We start from the raw sequence: 26,460 nt of genomic DNA, 5'->3' as shown, positions 1-26,460 counted from the left end.
CTTCACAGTCTTTAACTCTTTAGTGATTTATTTTTATTCAGTTATCACTAACTAAAATTGTCTCTGCCTGAGAGTATGTAATTTATTTTCTCGCTTCTTTAATGTCCATCTATTCCACTGGAATGAAAGCTTCAAGGGGTACAGGCACATCCCCAGTACCTGGAAGAGTGCCTGGTATGAAGTAGGCATTCAAAAGTCATTTGTTTAATCAACGAAACAATCAATTCACGGCATCCTGCAACTGAGATGCAGTCTACCTTACACCACTCAGCAGTTCTTTGTAATAAAAACACTGTATACTATCCTACTATAAGTTAAAGAGGCGGTGTTGGGTTTATTTTTGGTGATTTTTGTCATGCCAGCCCTTTGTCGGGCTACCAAATTTGGAATCGGCACTCTGGACACATAGACACTTAATTTCATGGCCTCACCTGAAATTCTGGACCGGCTCCGCAATTTAAGGCTCATCTAACGACAGAACTTTGCAGCAGGGCGTCCAGACATCTGCACTGACACTGAACAACGCCCGCCATGGTCCTGCTTTCTCCCAGATCACCCAAAGGACGGTGAGTTGGTGAATCCGTTCAGAGACCAGAGACTCGTTTTTTCTCGGACCTTTTCTAGATTGGGCCAGGGCCGTGATCACAATGTGGGCAGTATCATGCCAGAGTGATAAAGGCGTCGGAAGGCCTGGTCCCAGCCCCAGCTCACCAGCTACATGGCCAGCCTGAGTTCACGGGGTCCCAGGGAGGAACACACATCAGGACGTGCAGTCAGTTCCCTCCCTATAAAGAGAGAGGCGGGACGTGCGAGCTCTGCAGTCCTCCCGGCTCAGAAGCGAATCTGGATGCGAGTCTTTCGCTTCCCTTCCACCTCCTGGTAGCCTTGCACGCCCACCTGTGGCCCGAAGACGCAGCCGCCAGGCCGGAGGCTGGAGCCCATCAACTAGCCCTTCGCGCGGCCGACCCCGAGCGCCGCGGCCCCGCCCACTCCCGTCGGCCCCCGCGGGCCGCTCCCGTCGCCGTGGAAACGAAGGCAGCCAAGCGGCGCGGCGGCTTCCGCTCCTCCGCGCCGGGGAGGGCTCCGGGCGACCGCGATGCTGAAGGCCAAGATCCTGTTCGTGGGGCCCTGCGAGGTGAGGCCCGGCCGGCGGGGGCGGCGGGCGGGGCCCGGGCGGGCGCGGGGGCGACCCGGGGCTGTGCCTGGCGCCAGGAATCCCCCCCAGGAGGCGGGAACCTCGTCCCCCGCGCCCACCCGGTGTGCGCCGCTGGCCTCAGCGGGAACTTGGCGCCCCCAGACCTTGACCCGGTTTTCGTGAGGCCTGAACGTCGTGAGTGGCGTTTTGGAAGCCGGGTCTAGGTTCCACGACTCTCCTTTGCCCGTGAGGTTGGCCCTAATGAACATGCCTGTGGGACAAGAAAAGCAGACTGTGTTGGCTCTCAGTGTGTGTATGGTGGTGGTAGTGGGAATTAAATCTACGTGTGGACGTCATACACAGGAATAGAGTCCCTTGGACTAAAGCTAAGTGTGGAAAACAACAACGACGTGGAAATAGCCAGTGAATAGTCTCCATCTCCTGCACCCATCGCGACTGGCCCGGAGGGCTTGTGAAAAACACAACGTGCCAGTCCTGCCCTAGGGTTTTGATTCAGTGGGTGTGGGAGGGGTCTCAGAATCTGCCTTTTACTGACGCTGTTCGTCCAGGGACCCCGCGTTGAGAATCACTGTAGTATGTGCATATACGGAGAGATGTGTTACTCATCTTGAGACAGGGAAAGTCGCCTCAAGCACAACACAAAACTGAGGAAGCCTTAAAAGAGATGACAGCGAAGTTAAGCCTGGGGAAAGCATCTGCAAAACACATTACAAAGAAAGAATAGGTAGCAAGCACGAGGGAAGTCTCCAAATCAGTAAAGAGAACTCCACAGAAAACCGAGCAGAGTCTGTGCACATGAGTACAACTGGCCAGTAGGTATAAGAAGCTATTCAGCCTACAGTTAACAAGAACACAAATTAAAACAAGAAGGTGACCCTAATTTGCCCATCAGAGTGGATGCAAAAAGGTTAGAACACTGGGAACATGAAGCATGAGGATGCTTGTAAGGAAGTGAGTACTTTAGGATTCATTGATGGGGCATTGATAACAGCTTCTTTGGCAGTCCAATGATTAACTTTAAAACGTGCAATAGCTTGCAGGGCACCTGGGTGGATCGGTCGGGTAAGCATTGGACTTCTGCTCAGGTCATGATCGCCGGGTCTCATCAGGCTCTGAGCTGTCAGCTGGAGCCTGGAGCCTGGAGCCTGCTTCAGATTCTGTCTCCCTCTCTCTCTGCCTCTCCCCTACTCGCACTCTCTCGTCCTCTCAAAAATAAACAAAAAAACATTTTTTTAAATGTGCGTAGCTTGAGGCACCTGGGTGGCTCAATTGGTTAAGCGTCCAACTTAAGCTCAGGTCATGATCTCACGGTCCGTGAGTTCGAGCCCCGCGTCGGGCTCTGTGCTGACAGCTCAGAGCCTGGAGCCTGCTTCGGATTCTGTGTCTCCCTCTCTCTCTGCCCCTGCCCTGCTCACACACTGTCTCTCTCTCTCTCTCTCTCTCTCTCAAAAAATACCCATTCAGCCTTCCCTGACCACCCAAAGTCCCTATGACGTTATCCTGTTTGATTTTTTAATTTTTTTTTTAGTGTTTATTTATTTTTGAGAGAGAGAGAGAGACAACCTGAGCAGAGGAGGCGGAGAGAGAGAGAGAGAGAGAGAGAGAGAGAGAGAGAGAGAGAATCCGAAACAGGCTCCAGGCTCTGAGCTGTCATCACAGAGCCCAATGCGGGGCTCAAACTTGGAAACAGTGAGATCATGACCTGAGCTGAAGTCGGACGCTCAACCGACTGAGCCACCCAGACGCCCCGATTTTTTAATTTTTTTCAAATCGAGAGAGCAAGCAGGGAGGGGCAGAGAGAGAGAGGGAGTGAGAGAGAATCCTAGGCAGGCTCCATGCTGCTGGCATGGAGCCTGATGCAGGGCTCAAACCCACGAACCTCAAGATCATGCCCTGAACTGAAACCAAGAGTCGGACACCTAATTGAGCCACTCAGGTGCACCATCCTGTTTGATTTTTATTCTAGTACTTAGGACTATTTTATCGTATGTGTTACAACAACACCTGGCGGGATAGACACTTAAAAATACCTTACATACCAAACAGGCAGCTTCTTCATTTTCCCAGAAGAATCCTTCCCCTCAATCAGTTGGTTTTGGCTAACGTGTATATACACTTTAAGGACATAGACGAAATATATCAATACACCTTTATAATGTTTTATGTATACATTTAAAGGAACATTAAGATATATATTAATTTGGAAATGCTGTTTTATTCCATACTTGCATTTCATGATAGCTTTTTTTTAAGTTTTATTTATTCATTTCGAGAGAGAGAGAGAGCACTCACATGGGCAGGGAAGGGGCAGAGAGAGAGAGAGAATCCCAAGCACAGAGCCCCACTTGGGGCTCGAACTCATGAACCATGAGATAGAGCTGAGCCGAAACCAAGAGTTGGATGCTTAACCAACTGAGACACGCAGGTGCCCCTGGTGCCTCACGACACAGTTTTAAAATTCAAGCCCTTCTCCTGCACCTTGGACACCCAAGTTAATTTTATGACTAGAGCCACTTTTAAAACACATCACAAAGCCCATCATCTGAGTAGTTTAGGATATAAGGACTTTTTGAATCTGTGTATGACCCGGTTCCTAGAAATGTACTCCAGCCCGAAGAGCCATTCCTACAACATCGGGCCATTTGCTTTATGTGTTCATCCTATAGATAAACATTCGTGATCTCCCCAAACATAACCACTCAACTGTGTTATTTTTAAGTGACATTTAATTTGTGAGGCCGCATGCTCGGGAAAAATTACTAGCACCATATTAAGCCCTCATCCCCCCCCCCTCTTTTTCTGATTCTTTCAAGTGACTTCTACAAGCCCCCCAAACTGGCATTGATTGAAATTGTTCTAGCCAAGCAATTGTTCAAAATAAAACAACCAAGAGAGCAGGGCCTAATTTCAGAGATTTTTACAAGGACTCAAGTGTAAGAGATTCCCTTCTGAGGAATAATTTGGGGGGAGGAAAAACCCCTTGTCTTACATCCGAGCATATACAATATTTGTTAAACGAATGGCACAAATGTACAGAAAATACCTGAAAACGGATCATAGTCATTACCTTTGGGGAGGGAGTGGAGCGGACAGACAGATGGGTGTTTGGGCCGGAGGGCCCCGGAGGGCTGTTTTGTTACTAGCGACGTGTGGGACTTGTATTATCTAGAAGGAGGAACGGAAGAATGGCCCTGTGTGACAGTGTGGCACGGCCAGCCACTGAGGGACCCAGCTCTGCCTTTGAACTTCTCTGTGACCTTGAGGAACTCCCTTCCCCTTTCTGGGCCTCAGGGGAGGTTTCTTGATGCGGAGAGGAACGTGGCAGCAGACAGACTCACGCTAACAATTCCTTTCTGTTCTCAGACAAGTTAACGGAGAGCCAGCCAGGGACGTCAGCGTGGGTAAGGTCACCCAGCGGCAGAGACAGCATTAGAACCCCATGCACCCCGGGTCCCAGGGCAGGCCGTGCCCACCACGTACAGTAAGGCAGCGAGCTCCTCCCAAGCGGAGAGAGCCCTCTGCCGTGGCAATCCCGTGGTGGCCACCACGCCCGGTTCCAAGCCGGCTACTGGAGGCTCGCTTGTGGTTAGTTTCCTGCCCTTCAGCACAGCCCTTTTATCATTTTCACTTCCACAGAGTGGAAAAACCGTTTTGGCCAACTTCCTGACAGAATCTTCTGACATCACCGAATACAATCCGACCCAGGGAGTAAGGTGAGCCCCGACAAATCTGTCTCCCCGAGGGCCCCCCGCTTCTCTGGGTGACAGTGGCATCCCACAAGTATAACGTGCCCGAAGCAGAGATGCTGCCTCTGTTTTTATTTCTTAGGATCCTGGAATTTGAGAACCCGCACGTCACCAGTGACGACAAAGGCACGGCATGTGAATTTGAGCTGTGGGATTGTGGCGGTGACCCCAAGTACGTACGTTTCCTTTAAAGAGGGTTTGCTTCATCAAATGGCTCACAACCCAGCTGCCCGCCAAGCACCCTGGACCCGGGCCCAGCACACTCCCTAGCATGTATTAGGGGCTTGATAGATTATTTGGTGATGGGCACCGCTCTTGAGAACTTTAAGGATCGGGTTATGACACAATGAGAAGTCATCTGTCAATTAACACGAAGACGTTATTTTTATAAATTTTTTTGATGTTTACTTATTTTTGAGAGAGAGAGAGAGAGAGAGCGTGAGCAGGGGAGGGGCAGAGAGAGAGGGAGACACGGAATCCGAAGCGGGCTCCAGGCTCTGAGCTGTCAGCACAGAGCCCCACGTGGGGCTCAGACTCAGGAACCGCGAGATCGTGACCTGATCCAAAGTGGGGCGCTTAACCGACTGAGCCACCCAGGCGCCCCAAGACATTATTTTTAAAGTCCCACAGGTAGAAACCAGAAGCACCTAACATCCGCTCTGAATCCAGTGCTGCCTTGCAGGTTCGAGTCTTGCTGGCCAGCCCTGATGAAGGATTCCCACGGGGTGGTGATCGTCTTCAATGCCGACACCCCAAGCCACCTGAAGGAAATCGACATGTGGTATTCCTGCTTCGTCCAGCAGCAGCTCCTACAGGACACTCAGTGTCTGTTGATCGCACACCACAAACCAGGCTCCGGAAGTGATAAAGGAAACCTGTCTTTGTGTAAGGAGCCTGGAATTCTCTTTCCCGCTCTTGTCTTGAATGTTCTGGTCACTTGTATATTGTTCTGGGTCTTTGGAACCAGCTGCTATGTGCAATTATGGTGCACCTAATGTGTCCTAGGCATTTGTTTTTCCTACCATGTAAATTGGCATCCCAGCTTAGAAGATCTGTCCATCATAGCATCCAGGCCAGGAAAGAGACTCTTTAAAAGCAGGCAGACACCACGGGGGGGAAACCTGGTTTTAGCCACTCATCAGTACTATTAGGGACATTCTTTCCTGACTGGTCTTTTCTCCAGAAAAACTCCCATTAGCATGTAACACACACCATTACAGAGGTGACAAAGTGCTCATGGAAAATGACTCGCAATATTCAGAAATCTCTTCCTTTCTGGTGTAAGAACAAAGGGGACCTGGAAGTGGACGCCAGGTGGCAGTGTGGTGGCATTATTTATTGAGCACCTGTTATATGCCAAGCACTATGGTGAGTGCATCGGTCGAACCTTCATCTGTGAAATCATGGCAGGCAAGACCCACCTTTATTTTTGGACCCTAGAAAGTTAAACAAATTGGCTTTAAGACTCGGGTCAGCGGGAGCTAGAAATGGCCCCTGGTTCAAAGCTCATGCCTAATTACATTGTTTCCTCCTCAAGCACCCCCCTTGAACAAGCTGAAGCTGGTGCACTCGAACCTGGAGGATGACCCTGAAGAGATCAGGGTGGAGTTCATAAAGTATTTAAAGAGCATAGTCAATTCAGTGTCTGAAAGCAGAGACCGGGAGGAGATGTCGATTATCACGTGACCAGCCTTCATCCGGACTCTTCCGCGTTGCAGATGGGGTCAGCTCATTTCCCAGTGCACATCTAGAATCTCGTCCAGCTATTGATGTGTCCTCCCCGTGGCCGTAGAAGAGCTTTTCCTTGTCTGCTCTAAGGTACCAGTCTACCAGGGAGTTGACTCCTACCGTTCGTTCTCTATCCTTCGTTCAGTTGAGAAAATCCTATTGTCGAATTCTGATTCCTTTGCCCCGGATCTCTCCAAGAGCTGGAAAGCTGAGGTGTTTTTCTTTCCTCTTCCTAGACGTCAAGAAGAATTATAACTGTCCGAGCCAAACGATACAATAGTAGTTTCATTCGTGTGTGTTGGTTTGAATGGGATTTTCATTCCTTAATTCACTCAACAAATGACGACTTGTCATGTTACACTGTTCTAGCCGCCGACCACGTACAGCATGAACAAAACATAAAAATCTCCACCCTCGTGGAACTGCCATTCTGTTCCTCTAGATAGTGGCGAGGTTGAGTTCAGAAATTAAGTACTGCACCTTAGATATGGGGAAAAGTTACGGATTCTGGATTTTCTGTAATTGGTCTAAAGCCCACGCTCCCATCCTCCTAGATAATGGGGAGACCTGGACCACACTTGAGGCCAGAGAAAGGTACAGTTGATCCTCATTCATGGGTTCTGCATTTGCAGATTGCCTACTGGCTGAAACGTATTTGTAACCCCCAGACCAACACCCAAAGCGCTTTCACCATTATTCAGAGTGGCAAAAAGTCTGAACCCCAGACACGCGCATTTCCAGCGGAGGCTGATCAAGGCCACGCTCTGCCTTCTTGTTTCAGCTGTCCTACTGTAAACGGGTGTCCCTGTCACAGCCTGTTTAGCGCCACATTTTCACATTTGTGTGCTCTTCGTGAGTGGTTTCGCTGTTTAAAATGACCCCCGAACACCAGCTGAAGCACTGGCTGGTGTTCCTAAGCGCAGAAAGGCTGCGATGTGCCTTACAGACGAAACAAGTACTTTAGATGAGCCTCATTCCAGCGTGAGTTATAGCGCTGTCGGCTATAAGTTCAGTGAATCAACAACACATGTTAAATAAGGTGTCTTTAAACAGAAGCGTCCAGGGGCGCCTGGGCGATGCAGTCAGTTGAGCGCCCGACTCTTGATTTCCGTTCAGGTCACGATTGCAGAGTGGTGGGATCAAGCCCCACATCGGGCTCCACACTGAGCACGGAGCCTGGTTGAGATTCTCTCTGTCCCTCCGCCCCCTCCCCTGCTCACATGCTCTCACACTCTCTTTCTCTCTGAAATAAAAAATAATAGGGGCGCCTGGGTGGCTCAGTCAGCTAAGCGGCTGACATCAGCTGAGGTCATGATCTCATCGCTCGTGAGTTCGAGCCCCGCATCGGGCTGTCTGCCGTCAGCGGGGAGCCCGCCTCGGTTCCTGTCTCCCTCTCTACCCCTCCACAGCTTGTGCTTTTCTGTTTCAAAAAATAACATCAAAAATATTTTGAATAAAAAATAAAAAGAAATGTAAACAGAAGCATCCATAAAACAAGGTTACATGTTGATGGCTGATGAAAGTGTGGTCAGAGGTGCACGGGAACACAACCCTGTATTTACCCAGAAGCAATGGTTCAGTATTCCCTAATCCAGTGTGCATGGAGAGTTTACAGAATGTAAGGGCCGTGGAGAATGAGAATCAACTGGTTTTTTTTAGATCACAAGACATAGAAAAACAGTTGATTCTAAGTTTCCAGGTTAGTTCAGTCTCTGGGATAAATATTTAATCATTTCAAGGTTCTAGTCCATTTCCTTGCAGTGTCAGGGTGTCCAGACAGTGTTTGTGCTACTATTGGGGTGCGTCCTCTGGTTGCCTTCCTGACCTCTGTCAGCATGTCACTGGCCACCCTACTGGCCGTCTCCTGTCAAGTGCATGGCTGGCATGGCCCACGGAACATACCTCTCTGTATCTGACTCAAGCCTCCCTCTGCCGCTTCGTTATAAGGACACTTATAATTGCATGAAGTGCCCACCTAAAGATCCCTCACTTAATCACATCTGCGAAGATGTCATGAAACAGCATGTGTCCCAGGGATTGGGACCCGAGATCTTCGGGGGCCATAATTCAGCCCGCCCCAGATGCTGCTCGCTGCGGCATTAACGGAAGAGGAGCAGGCTTGTGGGGAGTAAGGGGAGATGACAAATGACCAGTCCGAGGTGACCCAGCAAGTTAGGGACAGGGACAGAGCTGGACCCCACCCACGCCCCTGCTCTCTCCCCTGTCCCGTGGTAATGGGACAGATGAGTCCACCAGTGAACAAGGGAGAGAATGTCACCCCCGAGACAACCTAGTGAAGCCACAAGCACAGCACTCCAGGGCAAATAACCGTTCTTGAAGCCCAGGCACCCAGAAAGTGGCTTGCAAGCATGTTGCAGAGAGAACTTAGCCTTAGATTTCCTGACACCAGTCAACGATGGGATAGTACTGAAGCTGTAGCTTGCAAAGAAGGCTATGCGTGAGTCACTCCTGTCACACCCTGAGTGTCCACATCTGGAAATTGCTCAGGGAAGCTGCTGGAGATCAGTATACTTTTTGTGGAACAGCAGAAGACCCTTGTATCCAAAGTGTAGGCGAAATTGTTAGAACAAAGAGTAGAGATTTGCTGGTAACCGAAGACGTATAAGAGTTTAAAAAAAAAAAAAAGATATCCATTAAAAAAGTATCTGTTTGGGGCGCCTGGGTGGCGCAGTCGGTTAAGCGTCCGACTTCAGCCAGGTCACGATCTCGCGGTCTGTGAGTTCGAGCCCCGCGTCGGGCTCTGGGCTGATGGCTCAGAGCCTGGAGCCTGTTTCCGATTCTGTGTCTCCCTCTCTCTCTGCCCCTCCCCCGTTCATGCTCTGTCTCTCTCTGTCCCAAAAAATAAATAAACGTTGAAAAAAAAATTTTTTTTTAAAGTATCTGTTTGTACCACTTAAAATTATGCTGAACTATGTGTTCTAGGTCTTGACTTTAGCCTTCCCCACCTGATGGTTGGTACTATCTTGGCCTTGGCTGATACTTTCTCAACAGATGTGTTCTTTCCTCAAGCAACAAATGAAGGATCCCGTTTTAAAAACCAAATCCAAAGGAATTAAATTAGCGAGGAGGGAGGAAGCTCCTCTGCTTTTGAAACGGTAACAGATTACATGTTTTTGATGTGACTTCGAAACTGCTTTATCAGTTAAATAATTCTCTACATTTATGATACTGGCCATTCTTCCTACCAAAGTTAAAAGCCAATGGAAATGTTGTGTCTGCCAAGTATTCCCACTTCAAAAGGAAAGTTCTCAGTGCTTTGATGTGAGCAACACCTCATCTGTCTTCCTGCACTCTACGGTTCACTCGTATCTAGGCCTCCTGATAGCTTTAAAAAGTATGCCTCCTTCCTCTAAAGCCTCAGTGCAGATTTACCTCACGCTTAAGCAGGTCTTTGGATGGGAGCATAATTTTCGTTTTCGGACGTTCAAAGTCCTATGTAAAATAAAAATAACTCACCTATGTTGCATTTTGTCTAACTGGAGTTTTGTGGAGTTTATACAGAACTATCCTTTTTTCCCTCTTGTGTGTGACTTTACGAGGCCTGGAAAACACCCACGTGTGTGTTACCCATATCATGTAATGAAATATTTTGTCCAGAGGAATAAAATTCTGATTTTATCAAAGTATTTAGTGACTTGGTTTCTACTTATAGAAACCTATTTCAAGTACATTTCAAGAATATTTTGCAAATCCAACTACACTTGGAATTTAGTACCCTTTTTGGGGGGGTGCAACGGTTAAAAGCAGGAAGTTGTGCTTTACATTAAAAAAATAATAATAATGACAGGGCGCCTGGGTGGCTCAGTCTGTTAAGCCTCTAACTCTCGGTTTCGGCTCAGGTAATGACCTAAGGGTTCGTGGGTTAGAACCCTGCATCCAGCTCCAGGCTAACAGCTCAGAGCCTGCTTGGGATTCCACTCTCCCTCTCTCTCTCAAAATAAATATACAAACTTAAAAAAAAAAAGCAGTGACAATGGTTTTAAGGTATCAATCACAAATGAGATGAACAATCTAAATAGAATGGTCCTTTTTTTGAGAGAGAGAGAGAGAGAGAGAGAGAGCACGAGCAGGGGAGAGGGGCAGAAGGAGAGAAAGAATCTTAAGCAGGCCCCCACACGGGACTCGATCCTATGATCCTGGGATCATGACCTGAACCGAAATCAAGAATTGGAGGCTCAACAGACTGAGCCACCCAGGCGCCCCCTAAAAAGAATGGTTCTTACATATGAGGAAGCTAGCGTAAGACAGTAAGTTAGGTCAAATATATATGTCGGTCAAGGAGCATGGACCCGGACTTGATTCTATTAGCTGCTGAAGAGCCCTAAGCAGAACAGGGACAATTATTTTGGTGGCCGTAGAGAGTAGACTTAGGGGAACATGACTGGGGGCAGGTCGACGAGGAAATGCGGAATGTCTGAAATACGGCATTGAAAACGGGACAGGTTCTGTAACCGTGTAGGAGGTAAATTTTGTGTTTGGGTGGACAAGAAGGAAGAAGGCGACTCAAGCCTCCCTCTGCCACTACGTTCAGCTTGCCGGGTTTTTCGCAGGTGCTCGACGTAGTGACAGTTAATCAATGACTACGGTTCCCATAGGCCTTAGTGCGGCGTCGCCTGCATTTCCCGGAGGGCTGTGCGAGGCTCGCTCCGGCCCTGAGCGTCCGTGGAAAAGGTAAACAGGCGGGGATGTGCTCCCTCCCTTTCCTCCTCTGTCCCTCTTCTCTGTCTCTCGCTCCTCTGTCCACGGGCTTCAGGAGCTCAAATACTCGGGGTTTGTCTCCTTTAGCAACAGTTCGGTGCTACCGGTTCGGTGCCGCGCGACCGGAAGCGGAGTGCACCCGGGGCCCTCTGGGAACTGTAGTTCTGTCTTTCCATGGCCTCTCTCCGGCGTAAGGGCTCCGTCTCCTCGGACCCAAGACCAAGGCCTGGGTGGCAGGGACACGTGACCTGTCTGTTTGGAAGCTGTGGGGACTGTTTCTCAGGCCCAGACCGCCGACGGTTGTAGAGCCCACGAGCCCGGCCCGTCTCCGCGGTGAACGGCTCGCCGAAGAGGCCTCTGGGAATTGTAGTTGGGGCGGGGGGGGGGGGGGAACCGGGCCAGTGCGCGAGGTCCGAGCTGCGACCGTTACTCGCCTCCGCGGTCGGAGAGAGCTCGGGGGTCGCAGTCACACCCGCCCTTCCGACAGAGAAGGCTTTGCCTCGGCTTTCGGGAGTCCAGGCAGAGGGCGGCCGCAAGGCGGGGTGTCGGCCCTGGCTCAGGGGAAGGTAGCTGTCAGACGTGGTGCGGAGGGTCGCGCAATGGGTCGTAGCGATGAGAGCGCCATGAGAGCGTGGCCTCGGGGGAGCGTGGCCTCTCCAGTCTCTTCTGCTAGAGAAGGAGGGACCGAAGCCCAGAGAGAGTCCACGATTTGCCCCAGAGCGAGGGTCAGGCCCTTGTCTGTGTGCTCACGCTTCCCTTTCGAGCACGGAGCGCCGTACCTGGCACAGAACTGGCGCCCAAACGTCTGTTAAGTGGCATTTCGTTGTAAGAACAGGCAGCTGAAACTCTTTTAACAAATTACAAGATTAAAAAATAATTTTTTAAAAAAAAGAGGGAAGTGGACCTATAGATGAGACTCATCAGCCAAATGCAACCTCTAAACTTTATTCGGATCATGGGTCTAACAACCAATTGTGCAATTTTTAAAAATCCGGGAAATGTGAACATTGATGGGCGATATGAGTTACTGTTTAAAAAGTTCAGCTGTTAGGGTTATGCTTTAAAAAGGAAAAGTGTCTTAGAGATACATACTGCAGATTTTACGAGTTAAATGATGTCTGAGATTTGCTTGAAAGACACCCAGTGTGGCCAGCGAGGGTAGACAAGAATGGCAGAAAATAAAGAGCTATGAAAACTGGGTGAGGGATACTAGAGAGGGTGTCGTACTGTTTTATTCTCTGTAGTGATATTGAAAAGGACCATAATCAAGGGGTTTTATTTAATTCTACTGTGTTTCAGAAAGTTTCTTAAATAAGACGCTCAGGGAGAGTTTGTCTGAAACGAACCCTCCCATGGCACAAATGAGCCTCCTTGGGGACTTCTCCAGTCAAGAATGACCACAGCAGTGACGGGGGGCTGTGTCCCAGTGCCTCGGGATCCCTCAGAAGCAGGACAGAATTCTGACCATGAAGGTGGAAGCAGAGGACCACTCGTAGGGGAAAGACTATGCTGCCAGGTAATCAGCCTCCCAGCCAGGAGCTGGCCTGTCCGCACCTCAGAGAGTTCTAGACCCGGGAGGCTTGGGACCCCACCCGATTCTGCGATGGCTCTAGCCCCCGCCGGTGGCTGAGGACACAGGGACAGTCTGCAAGTTGCCCATCCTGGAGCTGCTGGTGCTTGAGCAGTTCTTGGCCATTCTGCCCAGAGGCAGTAGGGCTGGGGCGGGGAGGGCACTCCTGGGCGACCAAGAGGAGGTGGGAGTCGTGTGGAGGGTTCCAGTGAGAAAATGACCCAGGCCAGCAGGTAGACGAGAGAACTAACTTCGGAAGATAGGGAGGGGTAGGTCTTCCAAAAGAAAATGAAGGCCATGTCTGTTTTGACCCTACACCGTGTCTCTGTGTTCCTCTTCTCTCTTCCTGGTACCTTTGAGGATCAAGTTCAATCACTTGATGGAATGAAACATAGGATCATTTCCTAGGTTTGTTTGTTTATTTTTCCTGACATTCTGATTCTCATTCTTACCAAGATGTGCATCGTTTAAGTCATTATTTAAACCACTGAAATTCGAATCATTCTCTATGGAAACTAAAAGACATATTCTTCTATCACAATACACAGTCACGTGCATGTTTCACATTTCTGGCTGAGCTGCCCAATCCCGGAGCTCCTTAGCCGCTGTGTTCTTGAAACTTCCAAGGAAGGACTTCACCGTATCCCTTCTGTATACCTTCTTGCTGAAAGGCCAGCAAAGACTGTTTTTAGAAAACTTGTTATCTCTGGAGACAACTAAATGCAAAGTTTGGAAAATTCTCCAGCTCATCAGACGCCTTGGCTTCACCCTCGTAAGAAACCCTGAGTGAGAACTGCTCAGCTCAACTAGAAGCCACTGGGGAGAAGTTAGGTTGGATTCAGAAAAACTGGAACTTCTGGGGGGCGCCTGGGTGGCTCAGTCAGTTAAGTATCCGACTTTGGCTCAGGTCATGATCTTGCAGTTCATGAGTTTGAGCCCCATGTCGGGCTCTGTGCTGCCAGCTTGGAGCCTGGAGCCTGGAGCCTGCTTCAGATTCTGTGTCTCCCTCTCTCTCCCCCTACCCCACTCATGCTCTGTATGTGTGTGTCTCTCTCTCTCAAAAATAAACATTAAAAAAATTAAAAAGAGGGGTGCCTGGCTGGCTCAGTTGGAAAACGTGTGACTCTTGATCTCGGCATTGTAAGTTCAAGCCCCATGTTGGGCGTGGAGATTACTTAAATAAAATCTTTTTTAAAAAATACACTGGAGGAAAAGGTCTAACAAAACATTCTCTTAAAAAAAAAAGAAAAGCAAGTAACTACCTTTATTTCCTTTAGAGCTCCCACTCTTCTTACTGGTCTCCAGGACAGGAGGTTTGCCAGGGGGAGACGGCTCCCCACGCCCAGCAGGGGAATCAGCACACTTGAGCCCCAGTTTGAACGTGGATCTTGGGAGCTCCGCGCCAGTGGTAGGAGGCGGCATCCCCTGGGGAGCAGGTCAGAGTCTTTGATGTTTTTCCTGGGCACTCCTGTGTTGAAAAGCAGGACAAAACACACAGCGTCCAGACCTGTGCTGGGAGTTGAGTGTGATCATCCACCTGGCATGAGACCTTAAGTTCAGGACTCAGCGAGGTCCTGAGGTCATTGGAGCACAGCAGAGAATGTCAGGTCATCCCCCAGTGCCCCAACCACAGCGGCATGGCCTTCCATTTCCTGAAGAGTTACGACGGACACGCTATCGGGCTGTTTTGAATTCTGGTGTGGTAGCATTTTAGCTACACGGCACTCCATGGTATGGCTCATGGAGACCTTTATTGACGGTAATAGCACCTTTCTTCTTTCCATCATGTAGCCTCTACTCAACATTTGAAGGGAACCCAGCAGATCCAGCCACCCTGGGTGTATGGAAGGGAGGCCTGCTCTGGGAAAAGGCAGGCAGTTGGGAATCAAAGAGAACGACCCAACAAAGCATCCATCCCAGCCAGAAGGAGAAGCAGGCAGGGTGGAGGGGCTGGACGCACTCCTGTCCCTTACTTCAGAGAAGAGTCATGACATCACCGTTCATTTGCCCCGAATTCTCAGAACTCAGCACGTTGCTTTGTACCGGGACTGTTAAGTGCTCATTGCAAAGCCAAATACCACCGCTAGGGGGCTGCTGCTTTCAATCGGCCGCGCGTCCTGATCTTTGCCTGAGCAGGAGGGACGGAGAGGGGACTTCACAGATTTGGACACGTCCGTGGACGCCCACGTCAGGAGAACATCACGCCCCATCCTGTGGAAGTGTGGTTTTATTGAAAAGCTCCCACACTGAAATAAGTGACACACTGGACAGCTTCTAGAGTCTCCTGTCACCATTGGGATCCGTGGGACACGGTATTAGAGGAGGCCAGACTCCCGCATGACATTCCTCTGGTGCCCACCAGAATGGATGGATGGGGGGTGTTCAGGTATTGAAATGCTTGTGGACTGGCTGGTAAGCAGCTGCTGGTCTGTGTCCCCAAGTGACCTCCCAGCCTCCTTGGCACCCCAGCGACTCCTCCCTGACCCTCGGGACCTTTCTAGGGTCAGGCATCTAATGGTCGTCACTCGGTGGTACAAGAGGCCCCTGGGTCTCCGGATGAGATCATGACCTGAGCCGAAGTCAAGACGCTTAACTGACTGAGCCCCCCAGGGTCCCCTCATAACCTTTTTAAAAAATACATGATTGGGGCCCCAGGGTGGCTCCATCGGTTGAGCATCCAACTTTGGCTCAAGTCATGATCTCACGGTTTATGGGTTCGAGCCCCGCATTGGGCTCTGTGCTGACAGCTAGGAGCCTGGAGCCTGCTTTGGATTCTGTGTCTCCCTCTCTCTTTCTCTGCTCTCTCACTGTCAAAAATAAATAAACGTTAAAAAAATTTTTTTAATTAAAATATAAAAAAATATATGATCATTAACTAACTGGAACTTAAATAAAAATTTGGAAGAAAAAAATGGATGATCAGTAATTTTCTATAACTTTATTTATCATTGCTGTATCATATGTCATCATTTATTCAATCCATCCCCCATGGCAGGTGTGTGTTTTACTTCCACGGCCTTTCTCTGCAGAGCAAACAGGTAATATTTGGATTTTCCACAGATAATTACAGACGGTGGCCCGAGGAGTAAGGACGAGGCGTTCAGCTCATGTCGGGAACTTGCTGAAAGCAGAACCCACAGGTGACTTCACAGGTACCAGAGCTGGGAGACACCTCGGAATGTTCCAGTACCTTAGACCAGCATTAGGGAACCTTCAGATGGGAGGCCAAGCAGCTGCCCCGCCCAAAAAAAGAATTTCAAGCAGGAGAGAGAAGCAGCAGCCATGACAGTGACAAAAGTGACCCACACTGCAGGCCAGGTGAGTGCCTTGTTCCGAGTCAGAAATGTTGTGCAGAGACCCCATACATGGAACATGCGTGGCCACAGTTTCTGGGCAGACCCAGCCCTCAGTCGGCATCAGCCCGCACGGGAGAGGACCCTGGACCACTCCAAGTCGGCCACTCCTTCAGGAGGCCCCGTCCCCAAACACGGGCTTCGGTGTGGCCCTGCAGCCGGCCGGGTTAGTGCTCCCCGGGCGTGGAAGGGCACAGGGAGCTGGCCTGGGCAGCGGCTTGTCACCCAGCCGCTCCGCTGTCACCTCGGCCACCCAGTCTCCACTTCAGCCCCCTCTTGGGCCACTTTTCTCTTTTCTGTCCTTCTGCCTTTTCAAAAAAGTGATAATACACTTACTCTCTTCTCAACAAAAGTAATACATGTCTGTAACAGAACTTTTTATTTTTATTTTTTTAATCTTTATTTATTTTTGAGAGAGAGCAAGCGTAGGGGAGGGGCAGAGAGAGAGGGAGACACAGAATCTGAAACAGGCTTCAGGCTCTGAGCTGTCAGCACAGAGCCCGACGCGGCGCTTGAGCCGTGAGATCATGACCTGAGCTGAAGTCGGACACTTAACCGACAGCCACCCAGGCGCCCCTGTGACAGAAAATGTTAAATACATCTGAACAAAATGAAGAAAAGAAGAAAATTAGTCATCTGTAACATTGACTGCCCTTGCAGCATTTGTTTCTAAGCCTCCATACACATTTTGTCCAGTATTCAGATTTCTCTAAAAAAAGGGCAAAAAACAGGCGGGGAACTTCCTGGGGGCCACAGCTACCTGCCTCCGGGACTTCACCTTACCTGCCTTTCAGGGTGGGAACCAAGACAGGACGATGGCAATACCCCTCTCGGCCACAAGAGGGGGGTGTTTGCTCATGCACGTCCTGTGCTTTCTGCTCGGGTCCAGAGCTGGCAGCTGCCGGCTCCCGTCGAAGGCACCGCAGTCAGTCCTCGATTTATGGCTCCTACTGCTCACTGCATCTCTTGGAAACCTTCTTGGTCCACGAGGGGCAGAAGGACAGAAGTCACTGTTTCGCCACATCTGCCTGAATCCTCGGAATCCTCGGACAGCGCTCTCCTCGCTGTCGCAGCCTGGGGCTGCCCAGGAAAGGGGTGAACCACCAGCCTCCTGGGGTCATCTCCACGCTTACCCCCCTTCACGGTTTCTCATCGTCCTCGGTCCTCCCGCGCTGTCGGCTCGCACACACTACGCTGGCGGCCTTCGCGCCCCTCTGCCTCTGCTCCATCGCACGGCACACCTTCCCGCGTGTTCCTCTCTGCACCCCAGGCTGATGCTTCCTCTTTCGGGTCTTGGCCGGCCCGTTGCTTCTTCCCAGAAGTCGCTCTCGGCCCTGCGAGTCTGGGCTACGCGATTCTCCTCTGTGCTTCCGCGTGCTTCCCTTCCAAAACCCATAGCGTGCTGGATCGTCCACCGCCCCCTAGAACGAACGGAAGCAACGTGAGGGCCGGGGCCACGTCCGTCTTGCTCACTGGCATCCCCGGTGCCTGGGGCTCCGTGGGACTCCGTACGAGTTCGCTGGATGGATGAAGGAGTGAGCGAGTGTGCTTTTTCCTGTTCCCTGAAGTAGAGTCTGCGGACGCCAGTCCTCGTCCCTCCTTCCGTCCCCCTCCCCCCAGGTCACCAGGTACCGCTCCGGTCCCCTGTGTCTGTGGAAACGCAGCCCGAGGAAGATGCAGTGCTGAAGGGCAGCTGACTGCCTGTGGCTGCGGGGAGACAGAGGCGCGAGGAGCGGGACACCCCTGGTGTCAGACCCGGCTCTGCCACTTCCCGGCTGTGCCTGTGCCTCATTTTCCTTATTTGCAAGGTGGTGCTGACGGTACCGGGCTTGCAGGGCTGCTCCGAGAAGTCGAATGCTAGCCTGGCCGGCGGCCGGCAGTCACGAAGTCAGACCTGTGCCTCCGTCTCCCGAGGCACCCCCCCCTCCCCGCTATCTCCGAGGCACTACCCTTTTCCCGATTCCCTTCTCCTTTCCCCACGGTCACCCACACCGCTTGTCACTGACACCTCCCCGTCCCGTGTCCTTTATCCCCAGCACGGGTAATAGCACCAGGCGCAGCACAGACAGGATGCAAAAAGGGTGCCTGTGGTGTGCCTGGACGGGTGGAGGGACGAGTGAACCAGTCACAGCAGCGCCTCTGGGATGCATTCACCGGTGGTGGTACATGTGATGATAGTCACCAGTGGACGAGTGGCCTCCTGTCTGCCGGATGACACCAGGGACAGGTGGGGCTTATGTGAAGGCAGGCTGCCAGCCACACCCTCATGAGGCCACGGCAAGAACAGAAAAGGTGGCACCACCCTTGACTGAATGGCCAGGAAGGAGGAAGGGCGATGAGGAAACATCGCAGCCATGTGGAAAGGAGAAGCACGGAGCCCCAGAGCCCTGGTTCTTCTCTTCTGCTCAGCGTTGTGGACCCCAAGGACGACACATGCGCGACTGACCCTGAGCACACAGTCCTACAGGTGTCTGCATTCCTTACAGATAGATGGTCTGTGGGCCCACCGCTGGGGCTAAAAGTTCAAGTTCCAGCCAAATCCTTCTCTAGGTTCCTTTCTTTCTTTTCTTTCTTTCTTTCTTTCTTTCTTTCTTTCTTTCTTTCTTTCTTTCTTTTTAATGTTTATTTATTTATTTTGGAGAAAGCACAAGCGGGGAAGAGGCAGAGAGAGAGGGAGGGAGACACAGAGTCTGACGCAGGCTCCAGGCTCTGAGCTGCCAGCACAGAGCCCGACTCGGGGCTCGAACTCACGGACCTCGAGATCATGACATGAGCCGAAGTTGGACGCTTAACCAACTGAACCCCCCCAGGCGCCCCTCTAGATTCCTTTCATGGTGCTTTTCTCTGATATGAACATTTTCTGTGCGGCAGCCCCCTGTGGGCCCCTGTGAGCTCCCTCATTCCGAGGAGCGCCAGCCAGGATCTTAGGGGGATGAAGAAAGGCTGACTTCTCCTCAGATGATCATGGCCCTCGATAAACTGCATTTGAAAGATTTTGCTCCTGAAGGACTCATCTGCTGTAAGGCGAGATCTGTGCTTTCTCAGAGCATCGCTCCTCTGCTCGCAGAGGCCAGTTTCTCCCGCGTGACACTCGGGAGGTTGGCCTGACGTGGCTTGGGCTCTATGTGTCCCGCGCGCCCCTCCCCTGTGACTTTCTCGTCTCTGAGAGCTGTTCGCCTCCTCCTGAGGGTTTTCCTCCGTGGCTGCCATTCACAGAGACTCTCTGTGGGATGGATTAGGAAATGAATGGAAATTTTCTCTTATTCATAATAATAGTCAGAGATTTCCTCTGTACGAATTCTTTGACATCCTGCCAGAATCCTGCCCAGATGCGCGGCCACGCGTATCCTCCCAGCAGAGCGAGGTTTGGGCTTCGTGGTTTCCCAAAGCAATGCCTTTATCAGCGTAAAGCCTCTCGGGAGCGGCAGCACCCCCTTCGAGGGTGGCCCCGTGGTTCTGCTGTGGCAGGAAGGCTGAGTGTTGAAGTCGACAGGATGTCCTCAGTCCTGGCCTCATACTGTGATGACACCATAGGAAATGAAACTGTCACAAGTCCCCATTTCCATGGGGCGGGCACCCGGGTGGCTCAGCCGGTTAAGCGTCTGACTCTTGGTTTCAGCTCAGGTCATGAGCTCACGGTTGTGTGAGAGCCCCGTGTTGAGTCCGTGCTGACAGCAGGGAGCTGCTTGGGCTTCTCTCCCCCTCTCTCTCTGCCCCTCCCCCGCTTGTGCTCGCGCTCTCTCTCTCTCTCTCTCTCTCAAAATAAATAAACTTAAAAAAAAAAACAACAAAACACCAAGGTCCCCATTTCCAAGAAACAAAGCTCTGTGACTGCACCAACCTCCCGGCCTCTGGCTGTCTCCTCTGGTGATGGCTGAGCGAGAGAAGGCGCTGCGGCTTGAAGCCTTTCTTTCGCGAGGGGGTGATGGGCCAGCTGCATTCTGAGCGCCCGTGGTCACGGCCCATGTCACGGGTCCCCCCGGAGTGCAGGCCTCCCCAGTGCTCTGAATTTGCCCACCCTCCTGTCCTGGCCCAAAGCCCACCTCTTCCCTGAAGCCCTCCCGGGACTCTGCAGGCCTGCAGTTAGACTCCCCGCTCCGTGCTTCCATAAGAATTCACGGCCCACAGAATGCCCTAGCCAGCACTCACACAGTGTTCTAGGCCTTCGTGACCTTTCTAGGCCTTCTCCTTCTCAAACAGACTTAAAGGAAACTCTGTGAGGAAGAACCGCGTCTCGTCCTTGGTATTCTCCGTGGCTCCTCTGAGCACCGCAGGACTTGGGGTGGAGACTGGCTGTGGCTGTGGACGCTACGGTCCAAGAGGACGGGCTCGCCGCTCAGCGAGGTCGTGGGTGGAGGCACACCTGTGATTGAAGACGTGGCCTGCCTTCTCTGGGACGGTGGCCGGCTCATGCAGGAGGAAGGTGACCTCGTCCTTGCTGCCACCCCTTCCCCCCGCCCCCCCCAACCCCAGGCAGCCTTGCCACATTCGCCCCGATACCCAGAAGTTGGCCACTGCTTCATCCCCGTTGCCTCTGCCGCTGCCTGGGCGTGCCGTTGGGAGGGGGAGGCAGGGAACAAGCAAGAAACGGGTATGGTCGTGAAGCCGCCCGCGCAGTGTCCTGGTTAAGTACGGCAGGCGTAGGGACCAGCTCTCAATATGAACTTGTAGCTCTTTGAGGGCAAGGCCTATGTCTGAAGCAGCTCTGTGTTCACAGTGCCTGGCTTAGCACCTGGCACGTAGTAAGGCTTCACCTGGCATGGAGCGGGCAGGTGCTCCCGTAGTTACCGGCAGCCAGGGAGTTCGTGAAGGTAACAGAACGGATGTTAGTGACCGTCCTGAAGTACCCCCTCCTCCGAGCCCCCCAACCCCCAATGAGTGCCTCCTCCCCTTTGGCATATGGCGAAGGCCTGGGTCCCAAGCACAGAACGCACCCAGGGCCCCTTTTCTTTCGTTAGCTGCAGAGTCCCTGCCTCCCCCGTGGACAAGGGACAAACCCTGTGTGCACATGCAGGGTTTCGTATAGCCTCGGAGCTCTCTTCTGCTTTCGTTTAAAGCTAGTAAGTTAGAAATGTTGTTGGCCAGATCGTAAGAGCTAGTCCCAGATGCTGGCCGTGCTCATGGAACCCGCATCTCCTGGGAGCCCGGGCTGCTTCTAAACTGCTGGACCCCAAAGCCGGTGGAGATGTGAGCACGCCACTGAGGGTTAAGGAGAGAAAGAAAAAGAAAGGGAGGGCCCTTGCCGGCCACCCCTCTGTCTGTTGCCAGGGGCCTTTGCGCTCACGCGATTGTCCCGGGGCGGGAGCGCAGCCGCCGCCAGGGGTCTCCAGGCTTGGAAGCTTGGAGCTGGAATGTCATTTCCAGATTTCCAGTGGGTCTCTGGAGTACTCTCTCAAATTACTCCCCTGATGACCATCCCAGCGCTCGACCGGATAGAAATTCATGCAGGCAGGTAGAAGGGATGGAAAAGGCTAATCAAGTGAAGGCATTGGGGGTGCAGGGCGCTGGAGGGGCAGGTGACTCTAAGCTCAGTGCCCCCGGGGAACTGGCGAAGCTGCTCCAGAGGCTTCTAGAAAACGCTCGAGAAACTAGGTCTAGAAAGAAAGCCATAAAGGGCTTCATGATACGTAAAGGCCCCCCGTTTCCCTGCTGCCCCCCACCCCGTGGAGGACACCAATGGAGCCCCGCTTCCAGAAAGGCCAAGCCAGGCTCTTGGTCGCTTGCTCAGCAGCCAGTTCTCCTCACTGGGCCTCGGAGACACTGGGCGCGAGCGTGAGGCTCTCAGGGTAACAGCGGCCACCCCGCATCTAGTGCCCGCACTGCCAAGGGCTTCAGGCACAATGTCTCTCGTGACCCCCCAACAGCCCTGGGAAATAGGATGTTCCTGTCCTGGAGCTAGAATGAAGAAAGGAACTTAGGTTAAATAATTCACCCAACAGCACGCAGCTGCTAAGTGGAGGGGCAGAGGCTCAAATCCGGGTCTGCCCCTCAGTGCCTGAAGGTTCTATGTGGCCCGTTGTGGGATTGTTCCTTGCGTCACTGGAATCGCCAGCCCGCTTTCTGCCCCTGTTGTGTGGCCGCATCAAAGTGGCCCTCAGTCCACAATCCCTTCTGCAGCCTGTCAGAGCCAGAAAATGGCCTCTAAGAGACCAAGTCTAGTAGGTACTGAACCTCCCGATGCCAGTGACGGCCACATTCGCGAGAGACCTCCCACTTCCTGCCGGCAGTCACTGGAATTTCTGCTTTGGGGATTTGGGGAGACACTCAAGTCACGCAGACACAAGAATCTATGATTCTGCTCTCGATGCTGCGAGTCAGGGAAGCAGGCCGAGCCTCTAGAGCAGGAACGAGTTAGGTCTGCGCAGCCGTGTCTGGGCCTCAGCTGGAGCGGCCCAGGTGGCTGCATTTGGCTAAGGTGGCCGGACTGTGGCCCGAGTTCGGGGACCTTGGTTCTGTCTGCCAGCTGGACTCCTCCTCTTCGTGTGGCATCCACCGGAGTGGGGCCAAAATGTCCTTTTCACTCTTGTGTCCGGGGCTTCCGTGTTCTCCCTTGTGGCCTCTCTCTTCACAGAGTGACTGAATCTTCGCACAGTGTTGCTCCGGGCTCCGCAAACCCGCGATCCACGCTCTTTGGTGCCACCGAACCGGCCTTGCCCTGCGTCCCTTCTGCAGGGGCGCTGCTGCCTCGGGGCTGTGTTGTATCACATGACACTGGCTCCTCGCCCCTCCCCCCCACAGGTCATCGGACCAGGACCCAGTAGAGGCTGGCCAATGACATTCGAAGTCCCCTGGCTGGCTCAAAAATTCGAGGAATGCCAGTTAGACCAATCAGATTCCCCTTTGGGGACATTGGCACCAAAAAATCAGACAGTATCGTCACAGTGCGTGACAGGATGTCGTGAGGGCCAGTAGGGCCTGGATGGACCCATGTGCTGGCCAGGATTAAACTGAAGAAGAAACTCGGCACATAGAAGAGAAACAGGCTGTGACACAAGAGAACGTACTGAGCGTGGAGGGAACCACGAGCCTGTTACTGGTGAGGGGAGAAAGGAGGGACTCGCCAGAGCAGAGCCGAGACCTGTGAGAGGCCGAGGAGGAAGCCAGCCCCAGGGCACCCCAGTGCCTTCTGGTCCCCAGGCCCTGCCTGGCCGTGTGTGTTATGGCAGCAAGCCCATTACTTACTCCCTTGGCTGTCAGGTGGCTTTGAGGTGGGCATGTGACTTAGTTCTGCGAATAAAAATTATGAGGAAATGGCTTGAGGACCTTCTGGGAAGAAATTTGCTTTTTGATTAAAGGGAGGATGGTGAAGAGGCCTGTCCCTCCTTCCTGCCTTGAACATGGATGTCAGAGGACATGATACTTAGGACTGTAGCCGCCATCTTGAGACCCCGAGGCAACCAGACCAAAGGAAAAAGCCAACATACCAAGGTTGGCCTAGCAGACAGACAAAAAGAGCCTGGGTCCTTGATGATATCGTTGAGCCACTATACCTATCCTGGAACCACCGACTTCCAGTCTTATTGATATATTAATTAAGTGTCCTTATTTTCTAAGAAGATTTCTGCTATTTGGAACTAAGGCATTCTTAACCAGTATAGCAGCCTTCTGAACCCGCCCGTCATCAACTCCTTTGAGCACCATGGTTCTTGGTTTAGATCCAAATGGAAACCCACCCCAAACTTAGCCAGTGGAAAATGTACTTACGTGGTAGGAAATACAGGTCAAGATTTCTCACAGCCTATAGAGCAATTCTAGCACTTAGTCCCAAATCCCAGGGCCTGTTGGACACAAATGAGGAAAGATAGACTCAGGAAAGATCTAGAGACATGGCGATGAGTCTTCTTCTAAAATGGGGCTCAGTGATGAATTTGGGGATGAACAAGTTCAGTGGAGGGAGAGAGGGAGACCCTAAGCATGGGCCAGAAAGCCATAGAAAGCATATGGAGGGAGCAGCGAGCTTGAACGGGCAAATGGCAGTGGGTCAGATCACTTCTGCAGGAGGCCAGGGTGCACAGCAGGATTTTCTAAGTGCCAAATACTAGCTGGGAGGGGCCTATGGCAACTGGAACTAAACTGGGGGGAAACTAGGCATTTTAGCGAACCCTCCTGCCAGCCCTACTGGCATTTTAGATCCTCTGAGGAACAAGGTGGCCTGAATTGTGGCCCTTCCCTGTGTGCGGGCACTGCCCCCCTGCCCCCCACGCTCTTCACTCTGTCTCTTCACCTGTCCCTTTTTCTCCACCATTTCTTCCTGTCTTCTCGGCAAAGCTAGGAGCCAGAAATGCACAAGGCCTGAATCTCTTCTGCTCAGTTGCAGAGTAAAGATAGTGAGAGGCAAGGATGTCTTTAGGAAACATTGGAGCTTCATCTGGGGATCATGTGAGTTAGCTTGAGAGGAAGGAAGCAGTGGGCTGCTAAGAACTAGATGAAACTTTCTTCTGCCCCAACTCTGATCGAGCCGTGGGGCCGGGGCCGGGGTGTGCTTCTTCAACACACCACAAGAAAATGTATGGTCCTTCCTTCCCTTATGAAAGGGAAGCTGAATTCAAGAAGAAGTTGAACTCAAGAACTCTAGGCCTTCCTCTTTCGATTTCCAGTTTCAGATACACAAGAAAGATAAAGGGGCGTCCTCCTCAGACATTCAGAACTTGAAGAAGTCATCCGTTTGGCATCTCCAGATCATCAGTAGTAGAGGTGTGGCCTATGGAAGGTCATCGAATAAATGGGGCCCAAACACGGATGTGTCGCGATGACATTCGAATTTGTGACCGGCAGATTGTGCCGCTAAGCCTCATTGTGCCACTAAGCCTGTGTACCGCAGGGATCCTCCCCACCGGGGGCCAAAACCAGGCCAACCCTGGTGTTTGTCTGCTGTGTTACTTCATTCATTTAGCAGAAGTGTACTGAATGCCTAGTAGAATTATAAGCCAAGCATATAAAAGCAATGGTACTATCAGGAAAATACGTTACTAAAGACAAAAACAATTCCTGACATAATCAGAGAAAAGAATGGAAGCTCAGGGGTGGATGAAACAAAAAGTTTAACCCCCTCCTTTGATGTGATTGATGCTTCAATGTGATATACTTAGTAAATGCTGACTTCCCCGCCCCACCCCCAGTTGCCCCATACATTGCAAGGGTTTCTCTGAAATCCAGTAAGGAAACGAACTGAAGGCTTTTCTTCCCTCTTGGTAATCAAGGTTTTTTCTCCAGTATGAATTAGCCTGATTACGGATTAATCACCCTCCCACAGTCTGTACAGCACAAGAGTGTCTTTCCCGTGAATTCTCCAGTGACAAGAAAAGGCTGCATGATCCCTAAATGACTTTCCACATTGATTATACTCACAGGCTTTTCTCCCAAGGATGAATGATCTCGTGTTCAATACGCTCCGTGCTTCCCCTAGATAGTTCTCCATATTCATCACACGTGACCAACTCATGTCCCCACCAAGCTAGCTGACGTCGTCTAAGGACGGAGCTCGGGTTGAAGGCTCTCCCTCACCCATTATGCTCGCAGAGCACCTCCCTGCTCTGAGATCCCAGATGTCTAATTAGCTCTGAGCTTCTCAAAGCATTTTCACAGCCATTACGCACATGTGGTTTTTCTCCAGTGTGAATTCTCTGACGTTGAATGAGCTCTGCTTCCCTGAAAGCCCTCACATTTATTGCGTCTGTAGAGTTCCTGTTGTTTGTGAACGAGCTGATTCCGTGTGGTACTAGAATACTGGCAGACGCCTCCCCAGATCAGGATTCTCTGCAAGAGAAATGTTCCAGCATTCAGTAGGATGGGAGCCCCCCCCCCGCCCCCCGTCGTGAAAGTTGCCTGCATTCATAATGAGGTGTTCTCTCCAATACGGATACTGTAATACTGAATAAATTCTGACCTCTGATCTAAGATCTGGTCACATTTATTTTGGGGTTTTCTCACTTCTAAAAGATACAGGTGGGGGGCACCTGGGTGGCTCAGGCGGTTAAGTGTGCGACTTCAGCTCAGGTCATGATCTCACAGTCCGTGAGTTCGAGCCCCGCATTGGGCTCTGTGCTGACAGCTCAGAGCCTGGAGGCTGCTTCGGATTCTGTGTCTCCCTCTCTCTCTCAAAAATAAATAAACATTAAAAAAAAATTTTTTTTTAAGATACAGGTGGAATTGCAAATTATCCCCATATTCATCTCAGTCGTGGGATGG

The 26,460-nt window shown here is 51.5% G+C and overlaps 1 protein-coding gene and 1 long non-coding RNA gene across 5 annotated transcripts; both read left to right on the top strand.

The window, feature by feature from the left end:
* The first annotated feature begins 978 nt into the window (after window positions 1-978).
* Window positions 979-6,904, top strand: IFT22 (intraflagellar transport 22). 4 transcript variants are annotated; one of them, XM_043559779.1, is made up of 6 exons: window positions 1,026-1,135; window positions 1,769-1,968; window positions 4,793-4,869; window positions 4,985-5,074; window positions 5,572-5,787; window positions 6,440-6,904. In XM_043559779.1, coding segments are annotated over exons 4-6 (366 nt in total). In that variant the 5' UTR covers window positions 1,026-1,135; window positions 1,769-1,968; window positions 4,793-4,869; window positions 4,985-5,073; the 3' UTR covers window positions 6,589-6,904. The 4 variants fall into 4 exon arrangements, with proteins under 4 accessions (XP_043415713.1, XP_043415712.1, XP_043415714.1 ...); XM_043559780.1 differs by having other exon boundaries at window positions 1,031-1,135; window positions 1,773-1,968; XM_043559778.1 differs by lacking the exon at window positions 1,769-1,968 and having other exon boundaries at window positions 979-1,135; window positions 5,585-5,787.
* Window positions 6,905-11,566: 4,662 nt separating this feature from the next.
* LOC122471325 lies at window positions 11,567-26,164 on the top strand. The gene is made up of 4 exons (XR_006294172.1): window positions 11,567-11,915; window positions 12,649-12,865; window positions 15,980-16,237; window positions 20,473-26,164. It is a non-coding gene; the product is annotated as an uncharacterized LOC122471325 (long non-coding RNA).
* The last annotated feature ends 296 nt before the right edge of the window (window positions 26,165-26,460 follow it).

This window comes from Prionailurus bengalensis, chromosome E3, assembly GCF_016509475.1.
Source record: "Prionailurus bengalensis isolate Pbe53 chromosome E3, Fcat_Pben_1.1_paternal_pri, whole genome shotgun sequence".
Lineage (NCBI taxonomy): Eukaryota > Metazoa > Chordata > Mammalia > Carnivora > Felidae > Prionailurus > Prionailurus bengalensis.
Note: the sequence above shows the minus strand (reverse complement) of the source record. Positions and strands in the feature narration are given on the sequence as shown.